This window comes from Mixophyes fleayi, chromosome 9 (genome assembly GCF_038048845.1).
Source record: "Mixophyes fleayi isolate aMixFle1 chromosome 9, aMixFle1.hap1, whole genome shotgun sequence".
NCBI classification, from domain to species: Eukaryota; Metazoa; Chordata; class Amphibia; order Anura; family Limnodynastidae; genus Mixophyes; species Mixophyes fleayi.
In genome coordinates, this window is record NC_134410.1 from 132,606,234 (window position 1) to 132,632,780 (window position 26,547).

The 26,547-nt window shown below is 43.8% G+C and overlaps 2 protein-coding genes across 6 annotated transcripts in view; one reads left to right on the forward strand and one right to left on the reverse strand.

Moving 5' to 3' along the window:
- The first annotated feature begins 1,865 nt into the window (after positions 1-1,865).
- Positions 1,866-13,187, forward strand: CACFD1 (calcium channel flower domain containing 1). Of its 2 annotated transcripts, XR_012678988.1 has the most exons (7): positions 1,866-1,973; positions 4,071-4,382; positions 6,550-6,622; positions 8,637-8,762; positions 9,433-9,540; positions 10,586-11,178; positions 11,325-13,187. XR_012678988.1 is itself a non-coding variant. In XM_075185812.1 (6 exons), exons 2-6 carry the CDS (start codon positions 4,265-4,267, stop codon positions 10,662-10,664), a joined length of 504 nt encoding a protein of 167 aa, XP_075041913.1. In that variant the 5' UTR covers positions 1,866-1,973; positions 4,071-4,264; the 3' UTR covers positions 10,665-13,187. The 2 variants fall into 2 exon arrangements, 1 of the variants encoding a protein (XP_075041913.1); XM_075185812.1 differs by having other exon boundaries at positions 10,586-13,187.
- Positions 13,188-15,735: 2,548 nt separating this feature from the next.
- SLC2A6 (solute carrier family 2 member 6) overlaps positions 15,736-26,547 on the reverse strand; it is a 119,967-nt gene continuing 109,155 nt past the window's right edge. For all 4 annotated transcript variants that reach the window (XM_075185822.1, XM_075185821.1, XM_075185820.1 and 1 more), the window contains 5 exons: positions 19,457-19,609; positions 18,721-18,829; positions 18,456-18,629; positions 17,910-18,055; positions 15,736-16,712 (listed from right to left, as the gene is read on the reverse strand). In XM_075185822.1, the coding sequence (XP_075041923.1) occupies positions 16,557-16,712; positions 17,910-18,055; positions 18,456-18,629; positions 18,721-18,829; positions 19,457-19,609 (738 nt within the window). In that variant the 3' untranslated portion in view covers positions 15,736-16,556. The remainder of the gene's footprint in view (positions 16,713-17,909; positions 18,056-18,455; positions 18,630-18,720; positions 18,830-19,456; positions 19,610-26,547) is intronic.

Below are 26,547 nucleotides of genomic sequence, written 5' to 3' on the forward strand. Positions count from 1 at the left end.
AACCTGACAAACAGCCGGGTATATGGGTGGCAGCCGCCCCGATGACACCGGATGAACCTTCTCCTGTCGTAGAACAAATCTTTCACTAATCACTAATTAGTACATTTGTCTGATTGTGCCTCATGGGCATCTTGTGACTGGTATAACTGGCACAGAACAATCCTTATTTATATATTCCTCGTAGAACCACAAGCACCAGCATGCCCTGGCATTTATGGCCTGCTGGAACCTGTAGTGCATCTGTAAAAAAAAGTATTGTAACAAGAACACTCAGACCCTATGATAAATACTTCACACCCCCCCCCCACCCTTGTTTACCATTGGGCCGTCCTCCTGAATCTTTCTGTTTTAAATTCGTGTGAAAAAATAAAAAAAGCCCAAAGAGGACAACATGGTCCTAGTGGACCTGCTACACTAGCGACACCCCGGGCAGATTGTCAGCTTGTAATATAGAGCAGCTGCTCTCTGATGGTTATTAGTGGATACACCCAACAAGGGGTAGCTGTGATCTACATTCAATGTGTGCATCATCTACGTGTAATTACAGTTATTGTCTGAAAGCATTTTCTATAGACGTTTATTTTGCACAAATGAGTTAAACTCTGCATCAGTCCCATTATATCTATGGCTGGAAGTGGATAAACTATTATATATAACATATTAGTATTATCAGTAAGGGGGTAACGCTGTCAATATATACTAGATATATACATTGTGTCTATGGCTGCAAGTGCATATATTACTAATAATACTACGCCACAGATACAATGTATCCCTCTTACTGATAATACTTATATAATGTTATACATAATAAAGGGTATAACTCTGTCATTATATACTAGTTCTATACATTGTATATATGGCTGGACGTGGATACATTATTATATATAACATATTGGTATTATCAGTAAGGGATTACACTGATACATTGTATCTATGGCTGGACGTGGATACATTATTATATATAACATATTAGTATTATCAGTAAGGGATTACACTGATACATTGTATTTATGGCTGGACGTGGATACATTATTATATATAACATATTGGTATTATCAGTAAGGGATTACACTGATACATTGTATCTATGGCTGGACGTGGATACATTATTATATATAACATATTGGTATTATCAGTAAGGGATTACACTGATACATTGTATCTATGGCTGGACGTGGATACATTATTATATATAACATATTGGTATTATCAGTAAGGGATTACACTGATACATTGTATCTATGGCTGGACGTGGATACATTATTATATATAACATATTGGTATTATCAGTAAGGGATTACACTGATACATTGTATCTATGGCTGGATGTGGATACATTATTATATATAACACATTGGTATTATCAGTAAGGGATTACACTGATACATTGTATCTATGGCTGGACGTGGATACATTATTATATATAACATATTGGTATTATCAGTAAGGGATTACACTGATACATTGTATCTATGGCTGGACGTGGATACATTATTATATATAACACATTGGTATTATCAGTAAGGGATTACACTGATACATTGTATCTATGGCTGGACGTGGATACATTATTATATAGAACATATTAGTATTATCAGTAAGGGATTACACTGATACATTGTATCTATGGCTGGACGTGGATACATTATTATATATAACATATTAGTATTATCAGTAAGGGATTACACTGATACATTGTATCTATGGCTGGACGTGGATACATTATTATATATAACATATTGGTATTATCAGTAAGGGATTACACTGATACATTGTATCTATGGCTGGACGTGGATACATTGTTTCATTGTGTGCTCAGGAGGGAGTTCCCCGCTGACGTCACAGTATAGCCACGCCCCTACATTGTAGGTTCCCTCCCAGAATGCAGTGCGGCGGAGAGTGACGTGTCCCCGGCTCTATTGTCATCACAGACCGGCTGCGGGGTGACCGTGATCCGGGGGCAGCGGGAGGTAATGCACCGGCTTAGTACTTATTATATCTATGTAGCTGAGTGACGGGATATACATATATATGTGTTATCATATTATACCCCCTATTGTACTGTACACTCTACTGGGACAGAAGTACATCTATATACAGCAGGATATTAGTATATATATATTTATATAAAGTTCAGTGACCGAACATAGATATAAACCTGCGATCATGCTGGATACATTTTATATCACTGGACATGTACTTCTCTATATAGCTCAGTGGCAGGATATATATATATATATATATATATATATATATATATATATATATATATATATATATATATATATATATATTATATTCTGTACTATGAATATTACTGGGGAGCTGTGTACATCTATAGAAGACATGTGTGTATATATAATATAATATACATGTTATATATGTTAAACCCCTCTATGGTGTTTGAATAATGCTGGGCGCTAAACCTCTTTGTTCTGTTTATACGCCTCTCATTATCTTATTGTAACTATATGGCCCCCAGCACGGGAAGGGATAGAGACCTGTCCTTGTACCTACACTGGTATCCGGGTATGATTCGGATTGTATTCCCAGATGGGTATCCTGGAGTTAGAGAAAGTTCTATGTAGAAGATGGAACATTCCGCTACACATTATACAATGGACCATTAATAAGGTTATATGTGTAATAAGAGTATAATTAATGTGACGAGATAATTAACCAGATTCAACAGAAAGTTTATGGTAAAACTGACAGAATAAAATGTTGTGGTTTTTTTTTTTTGTTTGTTTGTTTTTTTTTTGACCAATTCCCATTTGAAGGTTCCTGTTGATTTTTTTTAGTTGAAAAAATGAATGTTAAATACAAATAATCTTTAAGCATAAATACACTTTTATCATAATTATTTATTTATATGGCGCCACTAATTCCGTAGCGCTGTACAGAGAACTGACTCACATTATGACTGTGGTGATACAATTATTGGTATAAGTGATATTTCATCACTCAATGCCACAATTTCCCTCTGTCTCTGAATGCTGCCTCATACGTACAAAGCAACAATGTGTTTCCATAGGACCCCCAGCATGATCCAGGGACCCTGCACCACAGATAGATGTTATTGTAGGGCTTCCATTGCTCTTAGTCCTACATCACCTCCTTATGACTTCTCTCAGATAGGTAGAATAACAGTTATATTTAGCACTTAATGTCCCAATATCAGTGGTCAGACAACCTGCCGTCGGTAACACTGCTCTGAATGTGGCGTAAGACACAGACTATATCCCTATAGGTGCTTAAAGTCTCCTCCCTCCCATTATAATGCCAGTGGCAGTCTATGCAAATGAGTGGAAAGAATCCGGGTTAACAGATATTTACTTAAATAGGTTAACTTGGATCTGGGCCCTGTAGCTTTGGACCATGACAATGTCATTTCTGATCACTCAGCATAAATAAACCTGTCGTTTTATGCCATCAGTGTGGTCCTGTGTGGGGACAAGAGATATTTTATACAACCCTTTAACCATGTATTCATTGCATACTGTGCAGCCTTGTTATATGATAGGTAGGATAATGTTGGAGATTATCCAGACTCTGATGGTAAAATGAGCCCATCAGACCCTAAAGAAGACTTTGTCCTCTTCAGGCAGAAAACGCTGCAAACAACCAGCAATATAAATCTGTAAATATACAGTATTATTAATGTCCATAGTTTATTTGCTGAAATACATCTAGATTTAAAGTACAATTAAACCTTAATTCTTTTTATAAGAGAGCTGCTAAGAAGATTCACAAATGTTTCTGTGACAGACATTATATTTGCTGTGGAGCTGTTACTCTCTGTTATCAGCCATTGCAGACTCTGTTTTCCTTCAGTGGGATTATACAGAAAATCCTCCTCCTGCCACAATCTCGTCTTTATCTCAAACATCTTCACTTCTGTTATACCCGAGACTTTTACCTAAATATCTGTTATTTAATTATATTAGTAGTTTTTATATAAGACCATTTCTGTTTTAAGTTTGATGATCCTTTCATTAAATGTTAGTTACGGGGGGTGGGACGTGATGGGCGAGATCATTTCTTCTCTATTATCTTCTATTTTGCAGAGAATGATGACTGGAATCTGCTTCATATGCAGGGAATAGACTTGTTGAACGCTGAATGCCGACCTCCGTCTAGGGCAGAGTGTATACTGAGCCACCGGGCATTTATACTGTTGGACACTAGGGGCACCGCGGAGTCTGGTGCAGAACCTGAACTCTCAGCCCACGGACTGGGCCAGTGACTTAGAGACTCCGAGATGAGCGCAGCAGAGGCCAACGCTCCAACACAGGAGACTCCAGCAGCCTCGCAGGATGACGGCATGACGTGGTGGTACCGCTGGCTGTGCCGGTTAGCTGGGGTACTTGGGGGCATATGTAAGTATGGATATCATTGCAGTATTTTCTATACTTTCTACATGTGTCTATTTCTAAGCCTAATCACGTTGTGATTCCAAATGGCTGAACATCTAAATAGTCCCAGGTAACACCTACCGGGCAGCAAAGTACACACAGAGACGCTGCATCTGGCGCTCTAATAAGCTGCTCCATTTACAAGGGAATTAGCATGAAATGTATTATAGAACTGTCTTCTCGGGCTGTAAACTGCAACATTCAGTAATGATGCACAAATCTGTCAACGTTTTATTTTGTGGAGGTGACATTCTTCCTGCTGCCCACAGGGGGCAGTGTTGTTATTTGTGCAGTTTTCAGTTAGCGACTCGGTCACCTCTAGGACCAGTGACCACTAATATGTAGGAAATAAAGGTTACATCTATATGACTAATACATAAAGAACATTCTTATATGGTTCAGAGAATTCAGATACTTCCAATATTTTCTTTTGTAGCATAACAACAAATATAAAGTGTATAATATAATGATTTACCTTCAGTAATAGGATTTTAAAACATTGAATTTAATTTTAAATCTCTTGTCTGTCTCTGGAATATGCCCACGAGATATTAGACAAGAGAGGGGGCTCTGGGCTCTGTTCCTATTGTGTAAAGAGATTTCATCCAGTGATCCAAGAATACAGACATTTTATTGTACATTTTGTGTAATGTTGTTTTGTACATATATATCATTGTATTTCTCGTTCATACATATAATACAGTCCATACGTATCACTGAGCTCTGCAATGTAATCTGTGTTCTATATCACTGATACTAAATAATGGTGTAACTGCTCCTTGATGACGTTGGCTCAGACTCGCATCTAACGTCTTAGTTTATCCGTCTGCTGAGAGATTAGTCAAGGTCAGGTAGGATGCGTGTCACTGGCTGGGAGTACACGGAACATGTCCTTAACACGCCATTAGCCTCTCTCTGCACATCAATGAGGTAATTAGTGTGAACAGCGCTGTCATGTGTTAATATTTGTGTAATACTCTCAGCAAGAGTGAGGGGGGAGAGCCAGGAGCAGCAGAGTTCCGGTTAGAGATTACATGCAGGAACAGAGCTCTCGCGTTGCCCAGGGAGTAAGGGGTTAAACCAGGTTCTGTTTTGGTGCTAATATTTGTATTTCTGGAGCATGGAGCCCCTCCAGAGACTATGGCATCTAGCGAGGTTAATTATGTGTTTATATGTTTAAATGCTGAGTGAGTCTGACGCTAATTCTCCAGTCCATACTATAAGGACCTTTATCAGATGATGTGGGTCACGTGTATTGCCCGGCCACACAAACACTGTCCCCTCTTCTCCCCGGGACACCAGCTTTTCCTGCCAGAGCAGGTGGTATTGACCGTAGGCACCCCCTATAATGATATACCCCCCCCCCCAGGCTCTGCACCCCCTATAATGATATACCCCCCCCACGCTCTGAACCCCCTTAATGATGTGCCCCCCCCCCACCAGGCTCTGCACCCCCTATAATGATATACCCCCCCATAGTCTGCATTCCCCTTATCTTGAGGTGCCCCCAGGCGCTATATTCCCACGCTCCCCCCCCACAAGCTCTGCCCCCACTTGTGAATACTCGGCTGTTCCTGCTGTGCTGTCAGCTGAGAAGGGGGGGAGGGGGGGGTATCGTGTGTACAGAGATATACAGAATTAATGAGCTCGGGCGCTCATAATGCTGATTTGAAATTCTGACAGGTTGAGCTTTGTGTCTTTGTTCTCTGCTACATTCTGCTACAGGGGTCTATGGTGTAAAATATTCTGTGCTGTAAATGTAGAGCTTTGTCCTGTAATTAATGACGGAAAATAAAATGTCAGAATAAAGTAGATGCAGCTCCGTCGTCCTCACCGGAGGATCTCTGCATCTACGTAACAGACACCGATCGTCCTTCTTGTCTAGTTAGTCATATGGCGACTTTACCTTGTTTTTAGTGCTTTACAGAATTGGTTTGTGCTGTTATCTCATTTGTCCTCTAAAAATACTTGTTATTTCTGGGTATTTAATGACCTGCGAAATATGAAAACTAAGAAGAGTTTGTGTTCTGACATGAACCTGTTCATGAGCTGTAATCCAGACATAAACTCCCCTCTTCCATGCATGTAGGACGATGGAGGTGTATAAAGTAACATTGCTCTTATTTTCCAGCTTGTGCCATCGCCGGTCTGTGGAACTGCGTCACCATCAATCCGTTGAATATCGCGGCCGGAGTATTTATGCTGTGAGTTTATATCTCTTACAATGTTCCTCTCTGTAACTAGCTCAGGTTATCGCTGGTTTGCCATATAAATAAATGTTAAGAAGAATAATAAATGACCTAGTTGTTTAAACAGCCAATATTCCCAATCAATACATTATCATGTATTAGGAGAAAATAGATCAGATTGTCCTGTAACTTTCTCCCAAATTGTTGGGCAGTGAAGGGTTTATCCCAGAAGGCTCCGCTAATAACGTTCATGGTGAGGGTGAAATGTGATAATTACCCTGAGAGTGGGGCTGTTTTGGCCGTACAGCCCAGGTTGGGACATGGTTAAGGCAGCATCTAAATACTCCTGTCCTGGAAGTCACAGTTATCAGATTGTCCCTGATTGTGGGGATAAAAATGTTTTAACAATTATCGCTGCAATGGAAAAAGAAATGTTCAGCTATATATGATATTCAGCTGTCGGAGCTGTAACAGTTAACCCCCAAGTTCGCCAGGAGCCTTCAGATGTTCTCGTACATGAGCCGCTTGCAGATTTGGGCTTTTTATTCCACTACTGTGAACCCCATAAAATAAAGTTTAAAAAACAAAACCCATCACATTTATTTAAAAATGGTTTATTTCAAGCCAAATATTGTTTGTGTTGTGAGATGACCGTCCTGGGTAGAAGCCTGTGACACAATCCTATCACCGTTGGTAACCCCTACTGTGTATTACCGGTGTTTAGAGCTGGTTTCTGCTCCTATAGGGCATTCAGACCTATAGACGTCTTCTGACACCTAGTGGCCATTATGGAGCATGTCCTGTTCATTCCATTGCAGAGTACAGGACTGAAGCAGCTCTACCAAGATGTTGTTACTGCACATATTACACGTCTACCTTTTCTTTCACAGTACAAGCCCTGGTGGTCTTTCATCTATTTACTTTCTGTATGACATGATTCTTCAGACTGCAGTACCCTTGTCTCGTCACAAGGTGGTGCTGCAGCCCTGGTGAGGGAATCCTTGTTATAATGTAAGATTCTTGCATCCCGCTCAGTTAGATTCCGATTCCGCCATCAACTTCTTGTTGCTTTTCCTTTAAGTCTGATTCCTTTGTCACATACTTTGGCCCGGGCCCTTTGTATTCTGCCTGGGCCCCAGCCCCATCCTCGTGACTCTGTGTGACATTTATATTGTATAGAGTGTTGTCAGCTGTTGATGACACATTTCCATTACAAACCTGTTTTGTACTTTGCCTTATCAGAAAATAACCGAGTTCAGTGTCTGAACTAACAAGCTGTAAACTCCTCATTTGTCCTCTGCCCCTGGTCTGATGACGGGCAGCCCCTTCATGCAAACGGTATCCTGACCTAAAACTAGATTCTGAGTGAAATTATTTATAAAAAAAAATATTATTCTCTATGTTGTAGTAAAGGGTAAATTACACAGAATTACATTTCTTCAGCTCTGTTACCTCAGGAAATCTTTAGTTGTTTACTGCACTCTGTCATATTTCCAAGAGTCTGCCCCACCAGCATTTCCAATACTCTATACACAACATAGTACTGTACTCTTACAGAGGTCCTTATAGTAGTTCTTACTTCCGATCACTGATCTTCTCCTGTCCCATCTGTAGCCGAATTCCCCAAGATCATATAGTAACAGAGGGTTTCCCTTATGAGGGCTGCAGCACCACCTTGTGGCAAGACAAGGTTACTGCAGTCTCAAGAAGGTGATCCTGCTGTTCCTCTGTCACCTCTTCCTCACATTGCTTCAGTATTTCTGCGCTCTTAGATCTTAAATGCAGAGCGTGCCTTTATTTACTGGAGGGAATAGAAGTCCCGCTAAAGAGGGACACCCAGAATTCCTGAAGCTCCTCCTTATTTCGTAACCTTTGTAAAATGGCATCAGCTGGAGACACTTTTATATCTATTATTATTGATACGTGTGATGTTTTCTGTTTGTGATAATAGGACTGACATTAAACGTGAGAAGCATCTTGTGTACCCCATCATTGTAACGGATCACTTATCTTTGTTCCCCTCCTACAGGGTCAATGCGCTCGTCCTGTTCCTCTGTGAGGCGCCTTTTTGTTGCCAGTTCATTGAATTTGCAAACACCGTAGCTGAGAAAGCGGATAAGCTGCGCCCATGGCAGAAGGCGATATTCTACTGCGGGTACGGTCTCCTGCCCTCAGCAGTGAGAGATGTGTGTCTGTGTTATGCTGGATAATGAATAAACACAGGGTACCCCCCCTTCCCCTCCCCCCCTTTACTAGCCGGACCCAGATCTGTGTCTGGGACCAGGCAGAGTCACACACAAGACCAGGACGAAATCCAGGCACACGGTGCTCTGATCAAACAGCCGGTTCATGGTCTGGTAGTGGGGTCGGGAGAGGACTGTACTGTAATGGTCTCCTACATCCCACCATGCTCAATAAGTATCTGATTAATGTATATTGTAGATGTTTAGACTCCTGCCGGATGCTTTATATGGTTATCTATGTATGTGTAATATACATAAATATATGTGTACGTTATCTAACCTCATAATCTGCCCTCTCTGAGAACCTCACTGCAGCAGTTTTGCTGCTGGATGGACACTGACAGCTGTTTAAGACTCTGCAACCAGTGTTTAAAGCCAGCAGGAAAATATTCTGTATTAATTGGAAAATTAATAAAACTAATACATAAAAAATGCTTAAAACCCCCATAAAATTGTGAAGTTGTGAAGGGAAATTGTGAAGGGATTAGATGTATAATTGTGTGAACCAGCTGAGTTATCAGACTGTCGGTATTGTGTGGTCTATGTACTTCCAATAACTGTGTTTCTGTCTGTCTACCACAGGATGGCGATGTTTCCCATTTTTCTCAGCTTCACAATTACCACTCTCTTCGGCAACGCTATCGCCTTCGCCACTGGAGTGTTGTACGGTTTGTCCGCCTTGGGGAAAAAGTAAGTCTGTGCATAAAACGGAAATGTTCCATATTCCTCCTAAAACCAAAATGTTTTACTAGGACCTGAGGACCCTCATTGATGTCCCTGCTCATGCTGCGTTCTCGCTGTATAAATGTTATGTAGCTGATGGCAATAGAATTGTTTGTCCTTATTTTGGTGCAATAGCTGATGTGAGGGAGCAAATACTGTTCTTATAGACATAAATCTATCAATGTTTTACTTGCTCTGGGCTGCAGGAATGTCCCATAGGTGTATGCTAACCCTAAAAACATACGTAGGTCATATTAGACCATGGCTTTCTCATAATCAGATTCCACTGCTGGCCCCTTTATCTTTTCTATAACGTCACTGTTTATTGCTAACTGCACACTGCCATATTTCCACTCCACTAAGTCCCTGACTAGGATATTCTGCAAAGGACGTTTCTGACTCTACACCTCATTATTAAAGGAAAAAAATGTCCATTACTTCTTTCTCTCTGGTGGAACTTTATGTAAAATATTATTTTGGGTGGAAAGGTTTTTGAAAGGACGACTTGCACATGGACATGACCCCAGCTGTGGTTGTTTGGGATACGATAGAGCTCTGTAGACACTGATGTATCACCGTATGTTTCTGTCAAAAGTAATGAGCACAAAATTGGTGAATTAGAAACAGCGACTTGTCATAATTTGACGCTGATGGGAACTATTGGTTGAGACAAAAATAACAAGAAATTCACTTAATAGTGAAGAAGTGAAAAGTTGATCGCAGTCGCTGTAATTTAGTGGTACTCAGCGGTACTGGCCCATGCAGTGAGGGTTAATGTATCACTTCCCCGCGGCGCCAGCCTCTGCAGATAGACGCAACAGAACTTCTACCGCCGCAATGCTTGTTAAATAGAACCCTGGGGTAACGTAGGGCGAAATTATGTAAAGCCTCATCGCCAACGCACGTGCCCTTTCATACATACATCCAGGTCTACCTCTTATAAGGAATTTGCATATTACAGGTAATTAGCACCATGGTACTAGGTAATAATTACTTCCACACTTTATTACAGGGGCGACGCTGTTTCTTATGCAAAACTCCAGCAACAGAAGAAGCAGCCGGATGAGGAGAAGCAGGCAGGGGCCCAATAAGCACAAAGGGGCCCGATAAGCAGTCTGGATCCTGGTACCTGATCTCTCTCTATAACAATTATTTTTTTTAATTGATTTTTGATGTGCTGTTTTAAGAGACGATAGAATCCTGTGTGAATTCCTCTAATACTGGAACAGGAACCATGATCAAGTTTTATAAAACATCGCTGTCTGTGGAACTCTGTTTTTGGGGAGGTTTAAATTAGCACAATAAGGGGGGGTCCTTTATTTACCACCAGGAAACACAAGAAGTGGAAACGCCGCCCCGAACGTCCCAGTTGTCCAGTTTGTAGACATGAGCTGGAAACATTGCAGACGTGTCCTCCGCTCCAGGGGTCTGGATTCAGGAATCTGTCTGTAAACCAGCAGGGGGTAGGGCAGAGATTTGGGGTTCTGCTATCGGATGTCTCAGTACATCTCTATTTATAGACTCCCATCTAAACTAATAACACTAATGTCATAGCAGTCACCATTATATCAGCAGATTCCGGAAAAGGGAAGTAAATAGAGAAAGGTTGATCTAGATCAGTGTTGGCCAACCTGTGACACTCCAGGTGTTGTGAAACTACAAGTCCCAGCATACCCTTCCAGCAATAAGCTGCTATATATTGGCAAAGCATGCTGGGACTTGTAGTTTCACAAACACCTGGAGTGTCACAGGTTGGCCAACACTGGTCTAGGCAGTAACCTCTAATAGTGTAATATAGTAAGGGCAGAGACAGGACTAAGCTGTACTTACAGGACAAAGTCATAGTTAGTCCGAGGGTGATTACATCCCTTTTACTGGGAAAATAGACTGATATCTATTCAATATCTTAGTTTCAAGCAGAAAGATGTCTTCATACGAGGAAAGATCTCACTTGATCACTCCCGTCAGGAACTTTTTGGGAGATTATTATGGACTTGATTCACTAATCCCAGCTGCTCCCATCTACTGCCCATTGGATCTCTGTATTCTGTGCTCTTAGAGACAGGACGGAGCTGTCCTCTGGCTGTATCACCTCCCTAGGACTGAATGTTACAGGCCATCACAGGAGGTACAAGACGTCCTCCGCTCATTGTCTATTGTAGGTAACTGGTTGGATTACTTTGCTTTTATTTTACTGTAAATGGACGGTGCTTATTTGAAAAACTTGATTTCTAGTCATTGTAAAGTTCCGGGATTTGTGATGCATTAATCATAGTTGGGTGAAAAACATTGATTAGGACGCTCTTAAACCTCACGCTGAGGTGTGAAATAACCAAGTTTGTAGATGGTTTCCATATTGGATTTCTGTACAATTTGATGACACTATAATGCACTACATGACTGAATTATAACGTGTGCAGGGACCATGGGATATACTGTAATGTTTTCACTAATATTTTGCATAGTTAACAAAGTGTTATCATCATCATCACCATTTATTTATATAGCGCCACTGATTCCGCAGCGCTATTATTTTAAATAGCAGAACTATAAGTCTTATTGTAAAATGCTGCAAACTAAACCGTGCTGAGGGGAGATTCATTTTATCAGAGTACTGGCTTCTCGTCTGTTGTAGAACTAAAGGCCCCAGCATGCCCTGCCAGCTAACGGCATGCTGATGCTGTACCCACCTCTGGTATATATATCATGTTATTTATATACAGATAGTAGGAGGCGGCTCTATAACCAGCGCCGTTTATGCCGTTAGACCATTGTGAACTAGTTACATATAATAAAACATTGGCATTATATCTACTTTTAATCTCCTTAACGCTACGTGTTAAACTCCTGCGTTTAATATGCGTTTCTAAGTAATGAGCAGATTGCACCAAATGAAACCTTACAGATCTGCGTTATTACGTGTTTAACTGGCGTCAGATCATTTGGTAAACTTGCTGTGACGCAAGAGGTGGGGCCCATGTGGTAGGTGGAGCTTAAACACTTATGCGGAGTACACGTAGCGCATGAGTTGGCGCAGATTGGAGAACGCCGACACTGATTATTTTACAGCGTGTGAGAAAATCGGGGACTTATGAAGACGTTTTATGAAGTTCTCTACAAAACTTGTTTCCTCATTTGTACAATAATCTCCCTTAGTAATTAATCCTTTATAAGGTTTTTTTCTTAATATGTCCTCTGATTATAGATGTTATAGTCCATTTATCACCGTATATTAAGATGGAGTAAAGGAATTATAATAAAATTGTGTGAATTCTAAACAAACATGTTCTGAGCCGCTCTGCAGGGAGTACCAACCTTGTACAATTGTAGCACTCAGAGGTGATTTTATTGGGTGGGTGAAGTCATGTGATCACGCTATTACCAGCCACCATTATAATTCCTTTACTATAAATGTTAATAGTGAGGACATCACCCTCTCTGGTACGTTTCATGTACTTTATACAGGAGAGTGTATATTTATTAATAACATGTTACACATCAGCACGGTACAGGATAACTGCTAATCACAGTCATTCATACCACAGTCGGCTATGAATATGTAGGTTTTACTTCCTGTCTATGCAGTGAATAAAGGACACACCTTTCTACCTCCAGCATATATTGTGGTGTTTTATTCTTATTTTATTGGTGTGGTGACCGGTCCACACATCACGTCATTGGGCCACAGGGATAATATTTCACCCACAAATACTAGAAGATTCTTAAGAAAAAGCAAGGAAGGAAAAAAAAAAAAGTGAAATCCAAAAACAAATAGTTTGTCACAATGCAGCCAGAACAACCAAGTATTTCGTTCTGAATCTTGTTTAAAAAGCAAATAAAGTTAGTGGCTGACAAAACACCAACGTTGTGGGTTTGGGCCCATTATTTCTATACAATTTTAAATAAAAACATGAATGAATCTTATCCTTAAAGTGTACACCACATGGAGGCGGCCATGTTTGTGGGTTCGACCTATCGGCTGCATGTAGTAACACTGTGGTGACCATGGTATCCCTATGATTTGGGATAAGATGGAGAAAAAATCCAGAGCACATTTTTGGCCAATTGTATAGACCAGTGGTTCCCAAACTTTTGCAGTTCGCGGCACCCTTAGAGTCTCCATAATTTTTTCAAGGCACCCCTCCAAAATAATTACCGAGCAGTCCTGTTTTAATAAGTAGTTAGGTCAAAAAAACGTAATAAGTATTTAGGTCAGGACAGAAATACTTATTTAGTTGTATGCAAAAATGCCCCCTCTGCCCCCTCTCACGCTGTCCCCCTCCTCTCTCACGCTGCCTCCTCTCATCACCCCTCTGCCCTCTCTCAAACTGGCCCCTCTGCCCCCTCTCATGCTGCCCCTCTGCCCCCTCTCACGCTGCCTCCTCTGCCCCCTCTCACGCTGCCTCCTCTGCCCCCTCTCACGCTGCCTCCTCTGCCCCCTCTCACGCTGCCTCCTCTGCCCTCTCTCACGCTGCCTCCTCTGCCCTCTCTCACGCTGCCTCCTCTGCCCTCTCTCACGCTGCCTCCTCTGCCCTCTCTCACGCTGCCTCCTCTGCCCTCTCTCACGCTGCCTCCTCTGCCCTTTCTCACGCTGCCCCCTCTCACGCTGCCTCCTCTGCCCTCTCTCACGCTGCCTCCTCTGCCCTCTCTCACGCTGCCTCCTCTGCCCTTTCTCACGCTGCCTCCTCTGCCCTTTCTCACGCTGCCTCCTCTGCCCTTTCTCACGCTGCCTCCTCTCCCCTTTCTCACGCTGCCTCCTCTCCCCTTTCTCACGCTGCCTCCTCTGCCCTTTCTCACGCTGCCTCCTCTGCCCTTTCTCACGCTGCCTCCTCTGCCCTTTCTCACGCTGCCTCCTCTGCCCTTTCTCACGCTGCCTCCTCTGCCCTTTCTCACGCTGCCTCCTCTGCCCTTTCTCACGCTGCCTCCTCTCACGCTGCCCCCTCACGCTGCCCCTCTGACCTCTTTCACTCTGCCCTCTCACGCTGCCGCCTCTGCCCTCTCGCACGCTGCCGCCTCTGCCCTCTCGCACGCTGCCTCCCCTCACTCTGCCCTCTCTCAGGCTGCCTCCCCTCACTCTGCCCTCTCTCAGGCTGCCTCCCCTCACTCTGCCCTCTCTCACGCTGCCTCCCCTCACTCTGCCCTCTCTCACGCTGCCCATTTTGCCACAGCTAGGCAGAGAAAGACAAAAAAAAACAAAAAAACTTACCAATCCGTGCGGCGCCCGGGAACTAGCATCCTCCTCTCTCCTACAGCTTGTCACTGAATGTCGGGCGCGCTGCGGGAGAGAGGAGGATGCTGGGTCCCGGGCGCCGTGCGGATTGGTAAGTTCGTTTTTTTTTCCCTCTGGCTGGTCGCGGCACCCCCGTGACAGTGCCGCTGAGCACACTTTGGGAACCGCTGGTAAATACCATAACTTAAAGTGCATCTGTCGCCTACACACTGTGCAGGCTGCTATTCAGTTGGCTAAATATCCTTAAGCCTTAAGGAACCAGCGCCGGATGAATTGTGGCTGAGATGTTATCGGCACTGAATGGACAGACGGAGATGTTCTGGAGGTTGGATCGCTGCCTACATGATGTAGGGAACAGATCCGCACACACGGGATCTTCTACAGGTAAAACGCACACAACCAGACAGAAGATATTACAACTTTTATTTAACACTAAAATCTAGATCTGTACACATTGCTGCTACCACGGTCTCCTGTTTCTACTCTCACCTGTGATAAGTCACCACAATCCCTCCAGGAGTTGTGTGTAAACTAGCTACATCACTAAGATGAACGTGTTGGGTATGACCTAATCCGGCACTAGAGAAACACCGCAGTGGATGCATATAACAGCTCCCTCAGGCTGGTGGTGGGGAGACCCCAATTCCACCATACAAGAGACCGGACCAGGACTCCGTATAACTCCACTGACAGGTGAGCGTTATATACTTTATATTAGTATGTGCGTGGAGAAAATATATGTTTTAGTAATGGGATAGTACAATTTGTTGCACCTTGTCCCTCCCTCCTCCTAACCCAGGGCTGGAAATAACCTCTACCAGATGCTGCAAAGAGATGGCCGAAAAGCACAGGAAGAAGCTAGAAAGATAAATCTGTGTATTTAGTAAACGTGGCAGGAGGGTGCGGATCAGACAGTAATTTAACGTCACGAGAAGATGGGAAATCCCTTTAATAATTCACTAGGCTCCGTGCGGCCACATTGCATATAAATAAGCAGCGCTTGCGGAACAATGAGACTTTATTATTTATAAGAGGATAAAATAAATCCTGGTACATAGTTGTATTGTATATATGACAACTGTTATTACTGATAATGTATCCATAAGGCCTATAACCAATCATTACACTGTTGTGAGGAGCACTGCTCTGTGATTGGTTGTTACACGTGTACTCTGTGATATCAGTTAAATATGCTCCTTTGTGTCTTATATAACGTCGGTGCACACCAGGAGGACAGAGGTCAGTATGGCCTCCAGGAAATGATTGCTAGCTCTGTGTCATAAGTGCAGCATTTCCTGTTTCTTTATTTGGAAACCAGAGCGGCCGGTGATGTCCTGTGAACAATTACAGTATCGCAACCAGCGTTGTCATTCACTGGGCTCACACATGTTATGGCTCCCCAGAACTACAAGTCCCAGCATGGCCTGTCAGTATGTGTGCTGAGACTTGTAGTTCCACAGGTTGCCCACCTCTGGTTTAGACACCGACCTGATCATTCGCCTTTGGTTTTGTTATATGGAGGCTCCTATCAGCAACTGAAGAGTTAATCCGTGTGATATTTATTATTCTACGCACCTAGACAATATGTAGTGTGCAGTGACCAGGGATTGGGGAAACATTGTCTGTCCGGGAGGAAGTTTTCGATGATTCACGGAGAGCGCGTCCCGCAGTCTATATGTCCGTCTTGGGGATTGTTTTAAACCAAAGTCAAGAACAGTACAATGTACCTGGGCACTAGAGGACGCTCTCTTGGCTATTTAATGAAGGAACGTCGCCCTGTTCGAAAGTAGGATTCTATTTGCTCCAGAGTCCGTCCCTTGGTTTCCGGGACACAGCAGTAGGTGAAGAAGAGGCAACAGAAGCAGATAATGGAGAAGAAGAAGAACGGAGTCTCCAGGTTAAAAGCATTCTGGAAATATAAATACGCATGATCAATATATCTGCTGAATCATCCATGGAACCAATTCTGATCAACCTTAACCCTAGAACCGGGGGATTCAGAGAGAACTACCCCCAACCTTCTGCATCACCATTTATTATCTAGACCAGTGATGGGCAAACTACGGCCTGCGGCCCAGATCCGGCCCACATAGAGGTTCTATCCGGCCGGCCAATATTTTAAAAAATTTCATTAAAATATGCATAAAATTATTAGGACCGACCCTGTGTGTCAGAACCTTCATTTTTATGCCTTTCCAGCGATTTCCTCCATTACACTTCATCCTCCGTCCTAAAATGACACTTCGTATGTCAATCACGCAAACGCCCGCCCCCTAATGGCTGAAAGTCATGTGAGAAGAGATGGGCTGGGCCATATACTAAGGCGGATTTTGATTGGCTGCTGTGTCAGTTAGTGGCTCACCAGAAAGATGGATCTGCAACAACCTGCTGTAATATGTGCTGTGTCTGTACGATCGCTGCACTTATAGAGGTAACACTGCTATATAACACCCTCCCGTCCCTTTCAAAACATTTGCATTATATATTTCGATATTTGAGTTTTTTAATAAATTATATTGGCCCGCCTCAAGTTTTTCTTTTTTATTTGGCCCGCTCCTGAAAAAGTTTGCCCATCACTGATCTAGACCCTCTGCTCTTCATACATTACTGACCACCCTGGAGAAGGGGGATAAGGGACTGTGTTCTGCTCGTTGTAGCTTAAGGTCAAACATGAGGCCCCTACTACATATTTTTTTTTTTTTCCATTTATTTAATTTATATAGCGCCACTGATTCCGCAGCGCTGTACAGAGAACTCATTTACATCAGTCCCTGCCCCAATGGAGCTTACAGTCTAAATTCCCCTAACATACACACAGAGAGAGACACAGACTAGGGTCAATTTAGATAGCAGCCAATTAACCTACTAGTATGTTTTTGGAGTGTGGGAGGAAACCGGAGCACCCGGAGGAAACCCACGCAAACACGGGGAGAACATACAAACTCCTCACAGATAAGGCCATGATCAGGAATTGAACTCATGACCCCAGTGCTGTGAGGCAGAAGTGCTAACCACTGAGCCACCATGCTGCCCATATATAGGAAAACATTTCATTTCATTCCTTTATAGAGGATGTTGGGTGCAGATCTATATATGGTGTACTCACCACTGCAGGGAGGAAAGCCTCGGTCATGATGAAGCCAGTGATCCAGCTAACCAGCACACACAGGCCTGAGGCCATTCCTCGCGCTTTCAGTGGCAGGATCTCCGACATGAGAAGCCAGGTGACGGGGCCCCAGCCAAACGCGTAGCCTGAAGGGGACACAAATAGGAAAGCGGTTTGTGCTGACATCCAGGTGCAGGAGCGATGTGATCACATGTAACACATTCTATTGTCTGAGACCGGACCCAGTCCGAGGATTGTACTGTGCTCTGTGTTTGTGTAGAAACCGCAAATTACAGCAGACGGAAGATGCGTGGTTCTGTGCAATTGTCCGTGACCCATAGGTGCAGTTTAATAACCAATAACCTGAGAAGTGGTACTGTGCATACAACATAAGAACAGATACCTAGAATTGCATACCGCATAGTAAGACATACAAAAGCATGTTGGACCCTGTACCTGGAGCTTGGGGGCAGCTATGAATCACTGGTCGGAGAACTAATGGAGAACTCTCACATCCTGAATATAAAACAGGAGAACAGTACCTACCTAATACATACAACATGATGCATATGATGGGGATCACGCCTAAATAGTTTGTAGGGTTTACATGGGAGCTGGGGTCTAACGCAGCCGTGGTTAGATTGGTGGAATTCTGCTTCTCGTCTATTACAAAATGAATGTATAGACCCATGGAGAGCGAGGAGACCAGCATCAGGGAACCTGTGGGAGAAGAAACAACAGCGCCTATCAGGAAGGATCTACGCCCCGTTATACACCGCCCCGTTATCCACGTCCCGGGTCACACACTTACTGGAAACATAGAGGAGAATTTTTCTGCCAGCTTTATCCATAACAGCAGCTGCCACAATCACAGAGATCAGTCTCACCAGCCCGACAAGGGCAGCATCGTACCCCCCTTTCTGATGTGTGAAAGAGGAAATGTGACAGGTCAGAGACCACCCCCTCTAATACACAGATAAACACAATACACATTACAGTGAATAAATCACCATCATCCCAGTACACAATCAATCATCTTATTGGCTACATCGTGGAGCTGCAGTTCTTATTTCTGTAGATAAAATAAGCTGAATATTCCCAGAGTGAGGTGAGTGCGAGGTATCATTAAATAACGCCACTGTATCTTATGATATATTGGGAATAACGTACCCCTACTGTGGTATAAAGTGTCCTGTCAGTGTGGAGTAATAATGGTAGAAGAGTTCTGTAGATAAGACTATCAGAAGCCACCAAGGAGCTCAGTGATCCCAAAAATGTGTGAGGACACGGGTATGTGACCTATATAGAGTGTGCAGTCTAATACCTCTGTCCTACAGTAATGAGGAACATTATGATATTATAATACACAGGTTATCCTCTCATTGACCGTTCTGTGACATCACTATATATATATATACATATAACCATGTTATACTGGACTGTGTTGAACTGTATTCTACCAGTAGATGGCACTAGTGGAGTGGACTGGAGACATTACTCATGCTCGGGTGACGTGTTGCCCACCATTGTGTGTAGTACAGTCTCACCAGGATGACCTTGGTCTTGTTAAAGATGGACTCCAGGTATGTCAGGATGGGGTTGATTCCAGACAGCTGCTGTAAGAACCTCATCAGAACAGCGATGAGGATTGGTTTGTAGTAGTACGGATCGGAGAGTTCTGCGCAAGTAAGAGAACTGTTCTGGAAAAGGGGAGGTGAAATCATGTTACCAACAAACATACCCACTAAATGAACGTACGACACGGCTACTGAACCATAAATACGTTTTTTACTGACACATTTGGATAAGAATAAATAAACAATAAGGCTCCCATTGCTTAATAAAAGCAATTAATTGTTCTCATGATTACTAAACAACTCTGCCACCACCTTCAGACACCCATATATGGGCAGCACAGTGGCCTAGTGGTTAGCACTTGTGCTTCACAGCACTGGGGTCATGAGTTCGATTCCCGACCATAGCCTTATCTGTGTGGAGTTTGTATGTTCCCCCTGTGTTTGCGTGGGTTTCCTCCGGGTGCTCCGTTTTCCTCCCACACTCCAAAAACATACTGATAGATTAATTGGCTGCTATCAAAAATTGACCCTAGTCTCTACCTGTCTGTCTGTATGTATATGTGTGCGAGTGTGTGTGTCTATATTAGGGAATTTAGACTGTAAGCTCCAATGGGGCAGGGACTGATGCAAGTGAGTTCTCTGTACAGCGCTGCGGAATTAGTGGCGCTATATAAATAACTGATGATGATGATGATGATATAAACTGTCCATGCTGGGTCCAGTCAGTTAATAAAAGTATCTAAACAAAACCATATATGAAAACAATAGAACATTAGTTTATGCTGTTTCAGCTTCCACCGTCTCCAACCATCTCTAATCTGTATCGCTGCCAATCCAAACATCATTCAATAACTTTACCAGGGACTCCCTAAAGGCCGGGCAACGACACGCGTCCAATCTTGGTGCGTGATATTGTCTCCACCCTGTGTCTGCAGAGGTATTACACCCATTTACAAATTCCACTCCCCCCCCCCAATTGAAATCTTTTCCAGAAAATGCTCCCAGTCATTCGTCAATGGGAAAAGCTTCACTGGGTACAAAGTGTCCTGTCAGTGGGATGTAACATTGGTAGAAGTTTCCCGTCATTGTGGGAGGTAATACTGGTAGAAGTGTCTTACCATTATTATATCCCACACTGCCAGGACACTTTATACAACAGGACACATCTACCAATATGACACCACACTGCCAGGACACTTCTACCGTTATTACATCCCACACTGCGGGGAAGCTTCTACCATTATTACATCCCACACAGACGGGACACTTCTACCATTATTAAATCCCACACTGCCAGGACACTTCTATCATTATTACACCACACTGCCGGACAATTCTACCGTTATTACATCCCACACTGACAGGACACTTCTACCATTATTACATCCCACACTGCTGGGACACTTGTGTCAGTGTGGGAGGTAATAATGGTAGAAGTGTCCCGGCGGTGTGAGATGTAATAATGGTAGATGTGTCCTGTCGGTAGAAGTGTCCTACCATTATTACATCCCACACTGCCAGGACACTTCTACCATTATTATATCCCACACTGCCAGGACACTTCTACCATTATTATATCCCACACTGCCAGGACACTTCTACCATTATTATATCCCACACTGACGGAAAACTTCTATCATTATTACATACCACATTGACGGGACAATTCTACCGTTATTACATCCCACACTGCCGAGACACTTGTGTTAGTGTGGGAGGTAATAACGGTAGAAGTGTCCCGGCGGTGTGAGATGTAATAATGGTAGAATTGTCCTGGCAGTGTGGGAGGTAATAACGGTAGAAGTGTCCCGGCGGTGTGAGATGTAATAATGGTAGAATTGTCCTGGCAGTGTGGGAGGTATTAATGGTAGAAGTGTCCCGACAGTGTGGGATGTAATAATGGTAGATGTGTCCTGTCTCCTCCGTCCCCCAACTCCGCTGCCTGGGCGTCACCCTCGACTCCTCCCTCTCTTTTACCCCCCACATTCAATCTCTTGCCCAATCCTGTCGCTTTCAACTTTGCAACATTGCCCGCATCCGGCCCTTCCTATCTAATGAAGCAACCAAAACTATTATCCATGCGCTCATCATTTCCAGTCTGGACTACTGTAATCTTCTCCTCACCGGCCTCCCCCGCTCTCGCATGCCCCCCTTCGTTCTATACTCAATGCGGCGAGGCTTATCTTCCTTTCTCGCCGCTCCTCTTCTGCCTCCCCTCTCTGCCTTGCCCTTCACTGGCTCCCCTTCCCCTATCGAATCCTTTTCAAACTTCTTACCCTCACCTACAAGGCCCTCTCCCACTCTACTGCCCCTTATATCTCCAATCTCCTCTCCATCCACACTCCCGCCCGGCCCCTGCGTTCAGCCAATGACCGTCGCCTCTCCTCCACTCTAATAACCTCATCCCACTCCAGAATTTAAGACTTCTCCCGAGCTGCCCCCTGCACTGGAATGACCTCCCTCGCTCCATCCGTCTATCCCCTAACTTGTGCTCCTTCAAACGGGCACTCAAAACTCATCTCTTCCTCAAAGCTTAGCAGCCCTCCACTTAACCCTCTTTTCATGCTCGCTCTCATCTCCTGGATCATCCTTTGAAAAGGGTGCGCTTGCTCCCCTCCTCTGACTCCCTCTGTGCCGATTGTCTGTTGCCCTCCCTTTAGGATGTAAGCTCTAATGAGCAGGTCCCTTCTCCCTCCTGTCTCTCTACCTTCTCTTCTGCTCCAACCTCAATATTCTTGATTTTCCTGGAGCATCTGAAGTCTCGGTATTACTCGTTTATTGTTCTGTACTGTTATTCCCTGTACTGTCCATTGTTTCTACTGTGTTCGGTGCTGTGGAAACCTTGTGGAGCCTTATAAATAAATATACTATTAATATTATTATTATTAAAGTGTCCAGTCAGTGTGGGATATAATAATGGTAGAAGTGTCCCGTCCATGTGGTATGTAATAATGGTAGAAGTGTCCTGTCGGTAGAAGTGTCCCACCATTATTATATCCCACACTGACAGGACACTTCTACCATTATTGCATCGCACAATGACGGGACACTTTATACTACAGGACACATCTACCATTATTATATCCCACACTGACAGGAAACTTCTACCATTATTACATCCCACTGATGGGACACTTCTGTCAGTGTGGGATATAATAATGGTAGAAGTGTCCCTGCAGTATAAAGTGTCCCGGCAGTGTGGGATGTAATAATGGTAGAAGTGTCCTCTCAGTGTGGTGTAATAATGGTAGAATTGTCCCGTCATTGTGGGATGTAATAACGGTAGAAGTGTCCCTGCAGTGTGGGATGTAATAACGTAGAAGTGTCCCTGCAGTGTGGGATGTAATAATGGTTGAAGTGTCCCTGCAGTGTGGGATGTAATAATGGTAGAAATGTCCCGTCCATGTGGGATGTAATAATGGTAGAAATGTCCAGTCGGTAGAAGTGTCCCACCATTATTACATCCCACACTGACAGGAAACTTCTACCATTATTACATCCCACACTGCAGGGACACTTCTACCGTTATTATATCCCACACTGCAGGGACACTTTATACTACAGGACACATCTACCATTATTACATACCACACTGACAGAAGTGTCCCGTCACTGGGATATAATAATGGTAGATGTGTCCTGTGGTAGAAGTTTCCCCGTCAGTGTGGGTTGTAATAACGGTAGAAGTGTCCCGTCCATGTGGTATGTAATAATGGTAGAAGTGTCCTGTCGGTAGAAGTGTCCCACCATTATTATATCCCACACTGACAGGAAACTTCTACCATTATTACATCCCACACTGCAGGGACACTTCAACCATCATTACATCCCACACTGCAGGGACACTTCTACCGTTATTACATCCCACACTGCAGGGACACTTCTACCGTTATTACATCCCACACTGCAGGGACACTTCTACCGTTATTACATCCCACACTGCAGGGACACTTTATACTACAGGACACATCTACCATTATTACATCCCAGTGATGGGACACTTCTACCGTTATTACATCCACACTGCAGGGACACTTCTACCGTTATTACATCCCACAATGATGGGACACTTTATACTAAAGGACACTTCTACCATTATTACATCCCACACTGCAGGGACACTTCTACCGTTATTACATCCCACAATGACGGGACACTTTATACTACAGGACACTTCTACCATTATTACATCCCACACTGCAGGGACACTTCTACCGTTATTACATCCCACACTGCAGGGACACTTCTACCGTTATTACATCCCACAATGACGGGACAATTCTACCATTATTACATCCCAGTGATGGGACACTTGTACCATTATTACATACCACACTGACAGAAGTGTCCCGTCAGTGGGATATAATAATGGTAGATGTGTCCTGTGGTAGAAGTTTCCCGTCAGTGTGGGATAATAATGGTGGGACACTTCTACCGACAGGACACTTCTACCATTATTATATCCCACACTGACAGGACACATCTACCATTATTACATCCCACACTGACAGGACACTTCTGTCAGTGTGGGATATAATAATGGTAGAAGTGTCCTGTAGTATAAAGTGTCCCGTCATTGTGGGATGTAATAACGGTAGAAGTGTCCCATCAGTGGGATATAATAATGGTAGAAGTGTCCTGTCGGTAGAAGTGTCCCACCATTATTATCCCACACTGACGGGAAACTTCTACCATTATTACATCCCACTGACGGGACACTTCTACCATTATTATATCCCACACTGACAGAAGTGTCCTGTCAGTGTGGGATGTAATAATGGTAGATGTGTCCTGTCAGTGTGGGATATAATAATGGTAGATGTGTCCCGTCAGTGGGATGTAATAATGGTAGAAGTTTCCCGTCAGTGTGGGATAATAATGGTGGGACACTTCTACCGACAGGACACTTCTACCATTATTATATCCCACTGATGGGACACTTCTACCGTTATTACATCCCACAATGACGGGACACTTTATACTACAGGACACTTCTACCATTATTACATCCCACACTGCAGGGACACTTCTACCGTTATTACATCCCACACTGCAGGGACACTTCTACCGTTATTACATCCCACACTGCAGGGACACTTCTACTGTTATTACATCCCACACTGCCGAGACACTTGTGTTAGTGTGGGAGGTAATAACGGTAGAAGTGTCCCGGCGGTGTGAGATGTAATAATGGTAGAATTGTCCTGGCAGTGTGGGAGGTATTAATGGTAGAAGTGTCCCGACAGTGTGGGATGTAATAATGGTAGATGTGTCCTGTCTCCTCCGTCCCCCAACTCCGCTGCCTGGGCGTCACCCTCGACTCCTCCCTCTCTTTTACCCCCCCACATTCAATCTCTTGCCCAATCCTGTCGCTTTCAACTTTGCAACATTGCCCGCATCCGGCCCTTCCTATCTAATGAAGCAACCAAAACTATTATCCATGCGCTCATCATTTCCAGTCTGGACTACTGTAATCTTCTCCTCACCGGCCTCCCCCGCTCTCGCATGCCCCCCTTCGTTCTATACTCAATGCGGCGAGGCTTATCTTCCTTTCTCGCCGCTCCTCTTCTGCCTCCCCTCTCTGCCTTGCCCTTCACTGGCTCCCCTTCCCCTATCGAATCCTTTTCAAACTTCTTACCCTCACCTACAAGGCCCTCTCCCACTCTACTGCCCCTTATATCTCCAATCTCCTCTCCATCCACACTCCCGCCCGGCCCCTGCGTTCAGCCAATGACCGTCGCCTCTCCTCCACTCTAATAACCTCATCCCACTCCAGAATTTAAGACTTCTCCCGAGCTGCCCCCTGCACTGGAATGACCTCCCTCGCTCCATCCGTCTATCCCCTAACTTGTGCTCCTTCAAACGGGCACTCAAAACTCATCTCTTCCTCAAAGCTTAGCAGCCCTCCACTTAACCCTCTTTTCATGCTCGCTCTCATCTCCTGGATCATCCTTTGAAAAGGGTGCGCTTGCTCCCCTCCTCTGACTCCCTCTGTGCCGATTGTCTGTTGCCCTCCCTTTAGGATGTAAGCTCTAATGAGCAGGTCCCTTCTCCCTCCTGTCTCTCTACCTTCTCTTCTGCTCCAACCTCAATATTCTTGATTTTCCTGGAGCATCTGAAGTCTCGGTATTACTCGTTTATTGTTCTGTACTGTTATTCCCTGTACTGTCCATTGTTTCTACTGTGTTCGGTGCTGTGGAAACCTTGTGGAGCCTTATAAATAAATATACTATTAATATTATTATTATTAAAGTGTCCAGTCAGTGTGGGATATAATAATGGTAGAAGTGTCCCGTCCATGTGGTATGTAATAATGGTAGAAGTGTCCTGTCGGTAGAAGTGTCCCACCATTATTATATCCCACACTGACAGGACACTTCTACCATTATTGCATCGCACAATGACGGGACACTTTATACTACAGGACACATCTACCATTATTATATCCCACACTGACAGGAAACTTCTACCATTATTACATCCCACTGATGGGACACTTCTGTCAGTGTGGGATATAATAATGGTAGAAGTGTCCCTGCAGTATAAAGTGTCCCGGCAGTGTGGGATGTAATAATGGTAGAAGTGTCCTCTCAGTGTGGTGTAATAATGGTAGAATTGTCCCGTCATTGTGGGATGTAATAACGGTAGAAGTGTCCCTGCAGTGTGGGATGTAATAACGGTAGAAGTGTCCCTGCAGTGTGGATGTAATAATGGTTGAAGTGTCCCTGCAGTGTGGGATGTAATAATGGTAGAAATGTCCCGTCCATGTGGGATGTAATAATGGTAGAAATGTCCAGTCGGTAGAAGTGTCCCACCATTATTACATCCCACACTGACAGGAAACTTCTACCATTATTACATCCCACACTGCAGGGACACTTTATACTACAGGACACATCTACCATTATTACATACCACACTGACAGAAGTGTCCCGTCACTGGGATATAATAATGGTAGATGTGTCCTGTGGTAGAAGTTTCCCGTCAGTGTGGGTTGTAATAACGGTAGAAGTGTCCCGTCCATGTGGTATGTAATAATGGTAGAAGTGTCCTGTCGTAG

What these genes read in the sequence shown, in the direction of transcription:
- CACFD1 (XM_075185812.1), top strand. Translation starts at nt 4,265, where the DNA reads ATGAGCGCAGCAGAGGCCAACGCTCCAACACAGGAGACTCCAGCAGCC. An exon ending in GCGGCCGGAGTATTTATGCT is followed by an intron (nt 6,623 to 8,636) that starts GTGAGTTTATAT and finishes CCCCTCCTACAG; the next exon opens with GGTCAATGCGCTCGTCCTGT. An exon ending in TTGTCCGCCTTGGGGAAAAA is followed by an intron (nt 9,541 to 10,585) that starts GTAAGTCTGTGC and finishes ACTTTATTACAG; the next exon opens with GGGCGACGCTGTTTCTTATG.